Source organism: Miscanthus floridulus, chromosome 16 (assembly GCF_019320115.1).
Source record: "Miscanthus floridulus cultivar M001 chromosome 16, ASM1932011v1, whole genome shotgun sequence".
NCBI lineage: Eukaryota > Viridiplantae > Streptophyta > Magnoliopsida > Poales > Poaceae > Miscanthus > Miscanthus floridulus.
Genome location: NC_089595.1, coordinates 116,304,861 through 116,319,299, shown reverse-complemented (window position 1 = coordinate 116,319,299; position 14,439 = coordinate 116,304,861). Strand labels below are relative to the sequence as shown.

Genomic DNA, 14,439 nt, shown 5'->3' with positions numbered 1-14,439 from the left:
CGTTTCGCGCCGAGATGTTTCCTTATCATCTAGGCAGTCGGCCACATGGCCACGCGCCGGTCGCGTACTCAAAGGTGCTCGACGAAATGGGTAGGTGCGTGGAGTAGCGGAGGAATCGTGATTCACAAAAGGGGTCTGGCCCATTAGAATCTTGCCTTTTTCCCGCACTTGTTAAGGTCCACTGTGCCTTGTAGGTAAGAGGTTTGTTAAAAGTCGTTTCTTGACTTTCACTTCTCGCAAAGTTCGATTTTTTTTGGCATATAAAGTTGGATTTTACTCATACTTTTAAAACCGTTTATTTTTTAGACTTGGCTGTTCTAACGTAGCACCATGCTAAACAGGAGTAGATTTGACTAGATTGGTAATTTAAAGATAAATCAGACTATAAATATTTTTTCCAAAAATTATGCAATAAAAAATAATAAAATATGGTTTAATTTTAAATTCATAAAATTATTTACCTTAGAAAAACATGAAATCGATTTTAGTTTTTTTTTTCTAAAATCATGCTATATTTTATGGTGTCTAGCTTGGAATGATCTGAAATTTTTATAGCCTCCTTTTGATATCTATTTACTAGCAGATTCTCTCATTATATATTATAGTTAATCTCCGTTGATGACACATATTATATAAAATTTCATAAGACTTTGCTGATAATGAAGTGTCATGTAACCACCTCATTCTTGATCCTATTTAATTTCTTTCGACAAAATATTCTAATAGTTTTTTAAAAAAGAAAATATCCGAATCCTATTTACCCAAGTAAACTATCAACATACTCGGATTTACCGTCCTTGCAATTGACATGGCGCCGTGTATAACAACTGATGTGGCATCATATATTAGACAAAACATCATCTAAAACCATGTAGAGTAAAAAACAAACGGGTTTTAAAAGTTTATAAGGACTAAAATCCGATTTTATATACGAAAACGGAACACCGTACGAGGTGTTCTGTTCGCTAAATGATGGTTTTCGTGTTCTGGGCCGGACCGGAATCATCTCCGTGCCCGCGTGCCCCACCGAGTCGAGTCTGCTGCACCAGACGAACAGGAAAGTGTTTTCTCGGATGTGTGATGCAACGATGATTCCTCTTATAAATTCTCATTCACCCCCGAATTGGATCTCCTGAGTCCTCACAATTAGCTCTGCTCTCTGCTGGTCTGTTCGCCCAAAATTTGCTGGTCTGCTTCTGATGCTCTGATGTCCGTTGTGACGTGTCACTCGTGCCGCCATTCTGTTCTGTGCTGCCGCAATCGGTTTGTCACGCTGTACCTGTACAACACATTGAACTACTACGTACCGAGTAGAAAAGCTTTATTGATGCAATCAACACTATGCACAATGTCACTCACACTCCAGCATCTCCTCTACCATCAGACACCTCACCTGGCCCCACCATTTTCATTCGTACAACACGGGGAAGTAGGCGTCGTAGGTGCACCTCCGCCGTGCGGACATCAGCGCCGACAGCTTCCGGTTGCAGAGCTGGAACCGCGGCGGCCGGTCGTCGTCTTGGGGCGTCGCGGGAACCCTGCCCGGGAGCCCCAGCTGCCGCTGCAGCTCCGTGAACTCCTCGCCTCGTCGGACCACGTGGTCGTAGCAGATGTACCGGCCCCCGGCCGTGCCGCTCATCTCCTCGTACACGCGGACGTGCGCCTCCGCCACCCTCCCCACGTTCGCCGTCGCCAGCAGGCCTTCGGCGAGCATGGCGTGCGCTCCTGCGAACGTACAAGATGCAGATGTGGTGAGCTCGAATTTTCTATGGTCATCAAGAGATGCTATTGATCGATCTGGCCAGTCAAGATAGTTGTCGAGAGTAGGAGACCTTTGAGGTAGGCAATGGATGGAGTAGGGTTCCGCCTCAGGAATCCCGGCCCGGTTACAAGTGCAGGGCATACGGTCACTAGCTTCAGGTCTGTTCCCCGTGCTGCCCTCCATGCCGCCTTTTCCGCCATCGTCTTGCCAAGTGACAGCCACAGCTGCAAATGTTTAGGCTCCAGCATTAAAATTCTGCTATCGTGTTGACGTGTTCCACAAAAATGACGAGACTGATTCTTCACATTGTAGGCTGTAGCCATAAAAAACTTGGCGCTGTTTAATACAGTCGTGGTTTTGCTATATGTTATTGTCACTCACCTTGTTGTCGCGGCAGAAGCTCTCATCGCTCCAACAATTCTCATCGATAGTGGTTGGGAACCGGCGGTCATAAGCGTAGTTTTGCCTCCACACACATGCCAAGAGCGACGAGGTGAGAACGCACTTCCTCACGGACTCTGTTCTCACACATGCTTCGACCACAAGCTCTGCTGCTTTGGCTTCCAGGCGTGCCATGTGTTTCTGTCGACATTGAAATTCACAAGTAAGGCACTTATTTTACATCAGAGTTAATTAGTTATGGCTCTTGAAGATAGAACAATATACAAAGTATGTGAAACCTGTATAATGTTAATTGTTAAAATATCAGATATCTGATTGCAGAATTGAGAGCTGTAAATATTAAAAGTAAATTATGCTACCAGGTACAGGTATACTTGATCAGCACCATTAATAAAAAGTCCAAAAATGGAGCATTTTAGACACACCAAAACGTAGCAGGCATAGCATAATAGTGATCCAAAGGTTACTTGGGGTTGTAAAAAAAAGTTACTTGGGGTTACTCAAAAGTTGCCAAGTTTAGTTTAGTTGGCATTATATTTTTTTTCTGAGGCTTGGAGAATTATAAAGACAGATTCTGTGCAATCCGTTGATATTTTTTAATACTCTACCACACACATTTTTCCTCTTAATGGAACTCTTTTTAATACAAAATTTTTGGCTATTTTTTTAGAATATAGCACACACTCCCTGTGTCTCAGGAGTGGATATTATTCTTAGGTATTCTTAATGTAAAGTTTTCCATTACTATCTGTAGCACTTGAATTACAAGACCCAGCCTCATGCTATCTATAGAAGTAATGTTTTTATTGTTCCAGTTGAAAATGATGGTGCTGGTTGGCATATTAATGTCCTATGGGTCCATGTTCACAAAATGTGATTGTGACCGCCCAACTAGCAATCATGGCTTCAACATTTGCTCGGTGCCTCCTGATCATGGGGGATAATCATTTTGTATATGCTAATGCCTAGTAGCAAGTTCGTGTGTGTAGAAAGATCAACATCAACGGGCTTACGGAAATGTAAATCTAAATGCAAATGCATATCTTTATTTCATGATCATACAAACAATTTAAGAGGCATATTTAAAATTGCACCTACAAAAGTAAAATAGATTTGGTAGGGAATGATAAAAAGGGCAACAAAAGTGGATCACCAAACTATTGGGTTTGATATTGAGTCATTGTTGACTTAAAAGCTGTTCAGAGAGAGCACTGTTAACTACTACAACTGAAAAAGGGGAGGCATGCCCAGATGTTCATACTGTTTGTCAACTGGAAGAACTTTCTATGCAACCAAAAGACGAATTAGATGCCTTTCATGTTTATGTTCAAATGATACGAAGATCACCACCTTATATATAGCCACAAGAGGTTACATATTTATACAGGCAAAGACCATGTAAACTTGTAAACTTTGTCTTCTGCGGTTCAGCCGATCCTTTGGAATCACATGGTATGGTATGCCAAAAAGATGTTTTGGGACATGATTCCAATCCAGCTTAAATAAATATACTGGCTGAAAAACACTGTTCTGTCTGAATTGGTGTGAGAGAAAAACACTATTCCGGCTGAAAAAACAAGTCGAACAAGCCGGTTTCTGGGTAAGCCGAACGGGGCCATAGAGATGTGTGACGTGCAGAAAGAAAGAGTTGATTCCATATCTATGACAAGGCTAATAAAGTAAGGCAAGGGCGCAAGGCAATGGCAACATCAGACGTGGTCTCATGAAGTCTCCACGATACCAAACTGAGTGGATGTGTGATAGTTCCATTTTGGAACACTTGCACAAGAAACATAACAACAAACTCGCAACCATTTAATGGTTAGACTGGAACACCTATAATCAATTCATTTCCAGCATCCAGGTGTATTTGCAGTTGCTAACATTCACCTACCACCACTGTCTTCCTTGAGCTAAACAGGACAACATCAGGCTGGTTATCAGTTAGCACCTCTGAAGGTCAATATACTCCAGATACACAAAGCCTTGTGGAAATCAAACTGCGGTAGTCTCAGGAAGTTTTAAATCAATGGTTGATGGTAGGATTCACCATCAGAGGGGAACACCTTGCCAACCAAAAGGTCAGTGTTCCTATATATAGAAAATTCGAACTCTCCTGCTCTCAAACCGAAAACAAGGAAAGCGCTTCTAGTAACATACTCCACAGATTACGCATGGCCTCAGTTGAGCCATTTCACAGGATCATTCTAAGGTGTGAGTGCCATCCTTAGTTTGTATTCCACACCGTAAACCTTACTGGAGAAAGTGAGTGGGTTATTTAAACAGATCAGAACCTATTTTTCCTGGTCCTCAAAATTTTAGCATGGTTGTTCCATTCCAATCACAAAATGCAATTTGCATAGTGATGTAAACTATTAGATCTAAATTTTAAATCTCACTTTCATGATCCAACTGATTTTTATCCATGACACATGACATAAGCCTTTTGTCTTCCTCTTAGCAATTTAAGACTTTTAATATTAGTGCCTACAATTCTCTTATTAATTTTGTCTATCAAGTTGGCACCTACATATTCCATAATGTGCATCTCTACTCTTCCTCGAAAAGAATAAGACAAAGACTTCTGCTTCACAGCACATTGAGAAGCAGGATTATAAAAGTATATAAGACAAAACTAGATCTTGTTTCACAGACAAAGAAAATAAGAGAAAATTATCATCAGGCCTACCTTTGCATGTATGACTTTTGTGGCAGAATTTTCTGCTCAGAGAATTAGATGCTGAGTAAATATAGGATGAAACCAACACAGGTTGAGTAGCTCACCGTGTAACCGGAGATGCCCCCTGGATCCACAAGTGACGAGGTGTGAAAGACACCAACACAGCCGTCAAAAGCTTCATGCAAGCTCTCCAGGTCCATCACATTTGCGATCACAGTCCAGACCCCGTCCCTGCCATTCTCCCCAAACATCTCCATCTCCCGCAGCTTGTCAAGGTCCTCTGCGATAGCAAAGAAAAAAAAAACACATAAATAGCTACTTTGATTTGACAGAAAGTTTAGTAAGACCAATTTTGCAATAGGAATGTTCCAGTTCATGACAATGACAACATGCACTTTGAGCAATGGTAACATATTAGGTTTCACGAGAACTTACTTTCCCTAGTAATAACAGAGAAGCCTTGGAAACCACAAATGGAAATTTCTGTTTAAGAGGCCCAATTTTGAAACTTACAATGAGTCATTATCTGATTGAGCATTATATGGAGTGAATGAAGTTTTTTCTCATGTCACATTGTTGCTGACTAAGATTTTGGATAAGAACACATGTAGGCTATGGTTACAACTCTCCTATTCCAAAAAGTTGAAAACTGTCCCGACACACCTCAAAGTAATCAAGTTGGAAATATTATGTTCCCATAGGGAAAACAGTTGATGATCAATTTTGTTTTTCCAATTAGTATACCCCAAACAAATATTATGAAATACCATCATTAGAAATCATTTTTTTAACGAAACATGTAAAATTATCAACAATTTATCTCTGCCTAAGCTGATGTTAACTGGTGCAACTTTGTTTCTTTTTTTAACATAGAAAGTGCGCTGATGCATATTTTATTGGAAGAAAAGATACCAGAAAATACAGGAAAAGAGGATATCATGTCACACTAAATGAATTCAATTTTACAGGAGAGAAAAGCCAGAAAAAATCACCAACCCCGTAACGAGAACAGCATGTCATGCAAAATCTTGTACACGTATACAACAGAACAACATCATCTCTGGAAAAACGTTTCTTCTTTCATAAATGTCTCTGTGTCTAACATCTTCCATGGTTTTCATCAACCATTCAACCCTAATTGGCAAGATTTCAAAAATAACAAGGTGCTAAGGAACAAGACATGATGCATCAGCTAGTATCAAATTATTAATTGCCTTAATGGTCCTTTCGGTTAGGTGGTAAGTTGAGGATAACTTACCAGTGTACTATTAATGAAGAAGATAACCTTATCAGATATGCAACTCTTATGCTCCTCAGTGGGGTCCCAGAGAAAAAGGCCCATTTGGAATGCGGGAATTTTTTCCATGTTTCTGCTTTTTCCTGTGAAATTACTAAGTTTCAAACCGGCCCTAAAGAAATATGGCATGACAGGGAAAGGAGTGAACTGGTGGGAGAGAAAAATAGGACATCTCTTTTGCATGACTTTGGCCTCTTGCCATCCAAAGAGAGTGACATGTTCAATTTGATCATAAGGGCTACGCAAATTTCCTCTAGTCCAAGAAAACTTCATTGGTGAAATATCAAGTTATCAAATAGACTAAAAGTGACGTGCCCATACTGTGTGGACCAGGTAACCAACTATGATCCCTCGGTCCCTAAATATTTGTCGTCACGATTTGCGTGCCGATAACTTTGAATTGATTTATAGAAAATATATGCAACATTTCTATCTACAAATAAATTTATTAAAAAACTAGATTCAAATATCCATCCAATGATACTAATTATGTATTATAAATATTAATATTTTTTAATACATATTTAATCAAAGTTGTTTCTCGGAAAGAAAAACGATAGATATTTAGAAACGGAGGGAGTAATGCTCAACTAAAACTACATAATGGTGGCAGTACGTAGGGGTCAGCATTGGGGCACACATCACTGCTGGCGACCTCATTGGGACAAAAAATTAATGACCTGGAATAACTTGTGCCAACAAAACATTGTTGCGTATCACAAAACGTAGAGCCATTAACCGTCATTCTTACAAATTGTAGACCCTCTAAGGGCGCGTTTAGTTCCCAAATTTTTTTGGGTTCGGCTACTGTTTGGCTACTGTAGAACTTTCATTTGTATTTGGTATTTAGTGTCTAATTATGGACTAATTAGGTTCAAAAGTTTCGTCTCGCGATTTCTCACCCAACTGTACAATTAGTTTTTTTTGTTTACATTTAGTACTCCATGCATGTGCCGCAAGATTCGATGTGATACTTTGGGGTGAAAATTTTTGGAATCTAAACAGGGCCTAAACTCTATGCCAGGTAGGGATTAATGGCAATAAATGGCCGAAAGGTTTGTCTGGAATTTTCTTTCCAACAAACCATGGATAATTTTCCACCAAACCACTACCAGGCAAGGCACCATGCATGCACCGAAGCATACGGATAGAAAACAAGAGATGAACAAAAGGACAACGCCACGACGGTCGCCCAGCTACAAGCAAGTAGTACAAGCGGGAGACCGGAAGTCAGCGGGAACGTTCAGTAAGAAGGCCTCGTTTAAATCGAGTACGTAAAGTTTTGGTGTATCAATATCGTTGTCACATGTCGTATGAACTATTTGATACTAATGAAAAAATAAATTACAGAATCCGTTAGTAATACGCGATATGAATTTATTAAACCTAATTAATTTATCATTAGCACATGTGTTATTGTAGCACCACGTTGTCAAATCATAAATTAATTAGACTTAAAAGATTCGTCTCGTAAATTAGTCGCAAACTGTGTAATTAGTTATTTTTTAGTCTATATTTAATACTCTAACAATGTATTAAACATTCGGCGGGAGATACAGTAAACTTTAGGGGAGCAACTATACAAGGCCTAATTTAATGTACTAGTAACCTTTACTCTCGAACCTATTTTTTCTTACCGCGTTTTTGAACTCCCAACAAAACGTGCACATTACGAAACTCAACTTGAAATTGCTCAACATCACGTGCCCGAGAAGGGAGTCGCCGTGAAATTTTGACCACTTTGAATTAAATCAAATCAAAAGAGTTGAACAGCAGCATCGCAGGCAGGAAGAGGGACCAAGCAGCGGTTCGCATTTCCAATCATCAGCGAAAACAACCTTCACAATTCAGAAACAGGGTGCGGCAACCGCAACCAACCCCGGAGACGTCCCACCGCGAAATGAAATGAGAGGAGCCGAGAAACGCATCCGACGTCCTGTTAGCTTGGCTCATTAGTCCTACTTTTCCAGTCAACCAACGATATTTTTCTCCTACAGTAAATCACGGTACTTTGAGCGTAGCTTATCAGTCCAGCAACCAGGGCACGATTCTCACTGCCGAAGCGGGGCCCAATCCGTGGAGGGGGTTAAGGCGAGACTAACTGACCTTGCGTCTCGATGGCGAGGCGGACGTTGTAACCGTGGCGGAGCAGGCGGTTGACGACGGCGAAGCCGAGGAAGGACGTGCCCCCCGTGACGCACACGGTGCGCGCCTCCACGCCGGCGGCCTCCGCGGCGCGGGCGGCGCCCCCGCCGGGCCTCCACGCCCACGCGTCGTGGAGAAGCAGCGCGGCGCGCATCTCCTCCACCTCGGCCTCCAGGCTCTGCGTGCTCCGCAGCACCCCCATGCCGCCGTCCCCTCTGCGCCTCCGCCTCCGCCGACACCGACGCCGCCGACGCTAACGCCTCCTCCTAGCACTGCCTGGCCGCTGGCCTTATTGCCTTTTTGCCTTGGCGTCCCCGCGTCGCCGTGCCGTGGAGTGAATTCCTGGACGGATTAATGCAGTGGTGGACTGGTGGGTTTGGGAGAAGCGTGCTCTGCTCTACGGTGTGGAGGGTCGAGTGGGCGGCGCTCGGCTCGTGGCTGGCTTGGAACGAAGGAATGTGAACGAGAACGAGACTGCTCGGGTCGGCTTGGACTTTTATAATTTGTTTGTGTGTTTGAATAGTACAAAATAGCCTATATAACCTGGACTGTTTAGATCAGCTGGAGCTTTTTTTAGCATCTAATGACTCAGTTTAGTCCATGCAAATAGATCCTTAGGAAAATCAAAGAATAATTCGTGTCAAGTCTACTAGAGCCTAACAAAACATGTTATTCGGTAAGGAATTGAATCTAACGCATTGAGCAATTGTTTACGGGGAGGCAAGTGAGGTTAAGACTTTGGTTTAGGGTTGAAAGCAACCCTAGGTTAGATATGGAATTGGTTTAGAAGGTGGGTCTCGGATAGAGGCTACGCTCGTTTTGCTGAAAAGCCATGACTAAAAGTACTGTTTGCTGATTCGTTATGAGAGAAAATATTGTTCGTTCACTGAAATAGTACGACTCATAAGACAAGCGAACAGAGCCAGAGTTGGCATGATGTTGGTGACTTGGATAACGACAAGGCGAGATGCTAATGACGACCACTACACCAGCAAGTATTCGTAGCGGTGGCTCATGTGCATTTGTAGCTGCGGTTTTGCTAGCAGCCCCTAAGCAACCGCGGCTACAAATGCCCAATTTATAGAGACGGCTGATTTCCAAAAATCATGAAAAATTTACCAAAAAAATAGCATTTTTTATCCGGGAATGATTCACTAGTCAGCCACAAAACTGTACCGTAGACGCGACATTTTTTGCACGATGTTTGGAGATTTCGCATCAGCTGGAATTCAATCCTGCGACCTTGCCTCGCGTGCTTCCTCCTCTAACCACTAGACCACACTGTCACTTATATCTATATTGCATTTTCTTTCCACACATATTATCCTAAATAGACAATAAATTAATTATTTGAGGTCCTAAATGAACTCAAATGAAAAAAAAATGTCAACTACAAAGTTTCATAACTTTTTGAGATCTACAACTTTCATTTTGGTTATTTCTCCATTCGAGGTCGTTTACAAAATTTGAATTTCAAATTTGAGAAATTCAAACGTAGTTTTCCTTGACAAGATGATTTTAAGTAAAAAAATTTGTCAACTACAAAGTTTTATAACTTTTCGAGATCCACAACTTTCGTTTTTGCTGTTTATCCATCCGAGATCGTTTAAAAAATTCAAATTTCAAAATTTTGAAAATTCAAACGTAGTTTTCCTTGATAAGATAATTTCAAATTAAAAAGTTGTATAACTTTTTGGGATCTACAACTTTCATTTTGGTTGTTTCTCCATCCGAGGTCTTTTGAAAATTTTGAAGTTAGTATCAGGGAGAAATACTACTTACAAGTTTTAGCTAGAGATTAAAAAGAAAAATCAGTGTTCTTCAACAGTTTTAAAATCAAAATTTAAGCAGTATTTTAAAGCAGTAAATTATTTCAAATGAAATAGTTGTAAACAACAAAGTTTCTTAACTTTTTGAGATCTACAACTTTTATTTTGATCATTTCTCCATCCAAAGTCATTTGAAAAAATTCAAATTTTAGTGTTTAATTTTTACTATTCGGCGTTTATTTGTATAGGCGGCTCAATATTGAGCCGCCCCTAGACGTCTGAATATAGAGCCACTCCTACTGTCGATGTTTGACCACCAATATCCTGTCACGGGGGTCCCCGGGGCAGTATATTTGGGTTTCAGCGTATGCAGAACTCGACGGTTAACGCAAGAGACAGTCGATTTATCCTAGTTCGGACCCTCGATCTTTGATCGAGTAATAGCCCTATGTCCAATCGGCGTTAGCCTTTGTATTGGATTGATTGTCAAGTGTTGTGTTGTGTACAATTGTTCTCTTCAACTCTCGATCAAAGGAGCCCTGCCCTCCTTTATATAGTCAGGAGGCTAGAGTCCTAGTCGGTTTACAATGAGAGTTCCTAGTAGGATTACAGAGTAATACTGTTACTAAGATTACAGGGGAATAATCCTAATTAGACTAGGTCTTCTCCCTTCCTTGTGGGGTATCCCGTGGGTCCCGCACCGACAAGCCCCCAAGCACTTCATGGTTGAGTTCTGAAAGCCTCGTCTTATTCCTTCAAGTCTCGTTGAGCAGGAACAAGCGTCGTCCGAGTGCTTTCTTGAGCGAAACCGTGCATTGCTTCCTGAGATCTTTGCGTGGTGTGTATCTTTTTGAAGAAAAAAGTACTCCTATTTGGATGTAGCCCCCGAGCCTCTAGCTATTTGGCACAAGGAGCTTGAGGGTCTTTTCTTGAAATCGTCCCGATTCTTCGTCGAAAGGCTCCCGAGCATATACCCGGGTTCTTTGTCAAAAAGAGCTCGGATATAGTTATGTCCGGGTTCTTTTTGTCGTGTGGTCTTAAAGAAGTCTTCGGAGTGATGTGTGCTTTTTGAAGGAAAAAGTGCACTCACTGAGTGTAGCCCCCGAGCCTCTTGCTATTTGGAACAAAAAGTTGAAGGAATCCTAATTCTTCGTTGAAAGGCTCCCGAGCATATACCCGAGTTCTTTGTCGAAAAGAGCTCGGATATAGTTATGTCCGAGTTCTTTTTGTCGTGTGGTCTCGAAGAAGTCTTCGGAGTGATGTGCGTTTTTTGAAGGAAAAAGTACATTCACTGAGTGTAGCCCCCGAGCCTCTTGCTATTTGGAACAAAAAGTTGGAGGGTCTTGAATCTTTGTGTTATTTGAAAAAACTGTTGTCTTGAAGTAGTTGACTTGGTGATTTGCGCTTTTTGAAAGAAAAAGTGCACTCACTGAGTGTAGCCCCCGAGCCTCTTGCTATTTGGAACAAAAAGTTGGAGAGTCTTGAATCTTTGTTTGAAAAGGACTGAGAACTTCTCCTGTTGCAGTCCCCGAGCATTGATCCGAGTTGTTTTGTTCAGGAAGAACTCGAATGCAGGGTCTCGGCATATTCTCTGGTGGTCTGCTGTTGTCAGATGTAGTCGTATGGTGGTGGTTGAGTGTGAATGCTGTTTGTTCATGAGTTGTACATTGTTGGTATATCCTTTCGAATATGCTTGTCCTTGAGTACTGTTCCTTCACGCCTGAGTCCTTTTTCATTGAATCCTGTCTTTTCACTATGTCCTTTGTTAGGCTTGTTTCATTTGTGCTCCTGGTCCACGTGCACCGCTCCTTCGGTCTATAAATACCCTCCTGGAGTGCTGTTTTGATTCATTGATCATTTTGTTGCTTGTTCTGAAGTCTCTGTAGTCATGAATATGGTAGTTTATGAAGTAGAGCAGCCCCGGGCGTATTTTACAATTCTTGTATGTCTTGCCATGGCTGGAGGGAGTCTTGTGATAGGGATTAGAGGTAGGCTAATCCCGCAGCAGTAATGTACTAGGATGTACGTGGTGGTAGTTGGAGGAAGTCTTGTGATGTGGGCTTCGTTCCTTCATCTGGCAGTTCTAGGTTGATCCTCGTCGCCAGTCCTAAGACTGCCCGTGTAGATCAACACCATATCCAGCATCACATCGGTCTTGGGTAGACAGATGCCTATCGGCCTTCTCTGCTTCATGTTGTCCCATCGTGCTACTGATTTCTGCCTTGGATGCACTACGTCCGTCCTTTGAAGAAAACAGTGTAGCCGAGGGTGGTTTGTCCTTCTGAGTAGCAATTTGGGACACGTAGTCGTTCCAGAGCCTAGCCGTGTCCGGGTTCCTCTTTGCTACTTTGCTTTTTGTGGTACCAAGTTCGTTGGGTCTTGTAAGATGTGTAATCTTCTATTTTTGAAACCAGTTATAAAAGGGAAAGGATCTTGTCTTCTGAGTTATAATTCCTTATTTTCCTGTTGTCCTGGTTGTTGATGAGATTTCCGAGTTCTTTCTATAAGGACCGGGTTGTTGCGCTCCTTGTGAGATAACCCTTCTTTCCTTCATTGATGATGAGTTCTTCTTGTGGTGATATGATAATTCTGCCGTGGTGTTGGATGGATAAGTCTGAAATCTGCCCGTTGAACTATACCGTTGTGTGGATTTGAGCCGTCCGTTATTTTAGCTGTGTCGGTAAATGAACCGTTGCGCCCTCATGCCGTGTTAAAACAGGCCTGGTGGGCCGTGTTTTTACCAGTGTAAAATCTATTTAAAGGCCTTTCTCCTCCTTTTCTTTGGTACCCTATGTTTGCCTTGAAAACCCTAGCCTTTGCACCTCCGCCGTTGCCATTACCGCCGCCATCTTAGCGCCGCCGTCCAAGCCTTTTCTTCCCCTAGTGCCTTTTTGCCTCTGTTAGTACATGGGTAAGAAGAAGGCCGCGAGCAAGTCCTAGGCAACCTTCATGGACGAGGAGTCGTCTCTTTCTGTGATCGAGAACCAAGAGTTCGTGGCCATAAGGGCTGCCCAGAAGGCTTGGCCGGCTCCGACAACAACTGAAGACCAGCTTCGCAAGCTTGCTGGCGATGGTCTGATCCAGAGCAAGGGTATTGCTAAATGGAGAGTTCCAGGCGAGCATCGGGTCCCTACTCTAGGTCTTGGTGAGATTATTCTTTTCGTCTCTTTTATCCGTGCTAGACTTTGCCTTCCTGCTTCCGCCTTCCTTCATCAATTTCTCGGTTATTTTGGGGTTAGTCTGAACCATCTAACTCCCAATGTTGTCCTCCATCTTTCTGTTTTTGTACATCTCTGTGAAACTTTCCTTGGAATTCCTCCTTCTCTTTTCCTCTTCCGTCACTTCTTTCGTCTGAAGCCTCAACCCCGTCGTGAAGACACCAATGTTCTTGGCGGCTGCGGGATTCATCTGACAGAGCTTGTGGATGACCCAACTCAAGTTATGAGCGGTTGTGAGTGATTCACCGTGACGGAGTGTCGAAGAATCAACCCGTAGAGAGCACTTGATCCTTGCGCGGATTAAGGGGGAGCTACACCCTTGCGCGGATGCTTCAACGAGGACTACCAGGGAGTGGCGACTCTCCGATACCTCGACAAAACATCGCCGCATTCCTTCTCCTCTCTTTACTTTAAGCATTTACATTTGAGCAATTCAATTCTCATCTTTACATTCTTAGAATTGTCATGCTAGAGTAGGATTGAAACTTAGGGTGCTAAACTTTTGTACGGTAGATCAATAGAATCACTTTCTAGGCACAAGGGATGAAGTGGGCTAGGTGTAGGGTTTAATTATTGCAAAGAATTTTAGAATTAGCCCAATTTACCCCCTCCCCCCTCTTGGGCATCTCGATCCTTGATGACAATGAAATACTTTCGGTCAAAAAATAATGTTACAAGCTGGTATTTCTAATAGTCTAGAAACGGAACAGGAAAACAAATCCAGCTCAAAAACTTAGAAATTTTCAAGTCTGTCGATAGCAAGACATTGCTATGTTTAGCAATTTATTGTATGAGATTAGGTTAAGGAGTGGTGTAGTGTTATGATTCAATTTGGTAGTTCCATATGCCATCTTGAATGTAGTGAAGACGGTTTAGGTTTAGGAGCAACCGTTTGGTCATGTTGAGTGCTTTAAAATTCGTGCGCGTTACCGGTCTCGGGTTGGTTGGCGCCGAGTGCGCGGTCACCGCGCGGCCTCCCCACGCTGTGCACACGGGCCACCGCGCTTGGCCGGTCATGCCACCTGGGCCTGGCCGAGGATAGCCACAGTGAGCCGCTGGCCCTGCGCCCTGCTGCTCTGCCTCACGCTGTTGTCTTGGGTGCCGCTGCGGCCGCGTTCGCTACCGTCGCGTCCACACTACCATCACTCCTCGCGTTGTGACACTGT

General features: G+C 42.6%; 1 protein-coding gene across 2 annotated transcripts; it reads right to left on the bottom strand.

The window, feature by feature from the left end:
* Positions 1–844: 844 nt before the first annotated feature.
* On the bottom strand, positions 845–8,737 carry LOC136513026 (cinnamoyl-CoA reductase-like SNL6). Of its 2 annotated transcripts, XM_066507030.1 has the most exons (6): positions 8,248–8,737; positions 4,949–5,124; positions 2,144–2,344; positions 1,833–1,986; positions 1,394–1,725; positions 846–1,279 (listed from the first exon to the last, which is right to left on the bottom strand). In XM_066507030.1, the coding sequence occupies exons 1-5, from the start codon at positions 8,486–8,488 to the stop codon at positions 1,409–1,411; spliced, it is 1,089 nt and encodes a 362-aa protein (XP_066363127.1). In that variant the 5' UTR covers positions 8,489–8,737; the 3' UTR covers positions 846–1,279; positions 1,394–1,408. The 2 variants fall into 2 exon arrangements, with proteins under 2 accessions (XP_066363126.1, XP_066363127.1); XM_066507029.1 differs by having other exon boundaries at positions 845–1,725.
* Between the last annotated feature and the right edge of the window lie 5,702 nt (positions 8,738–14,439).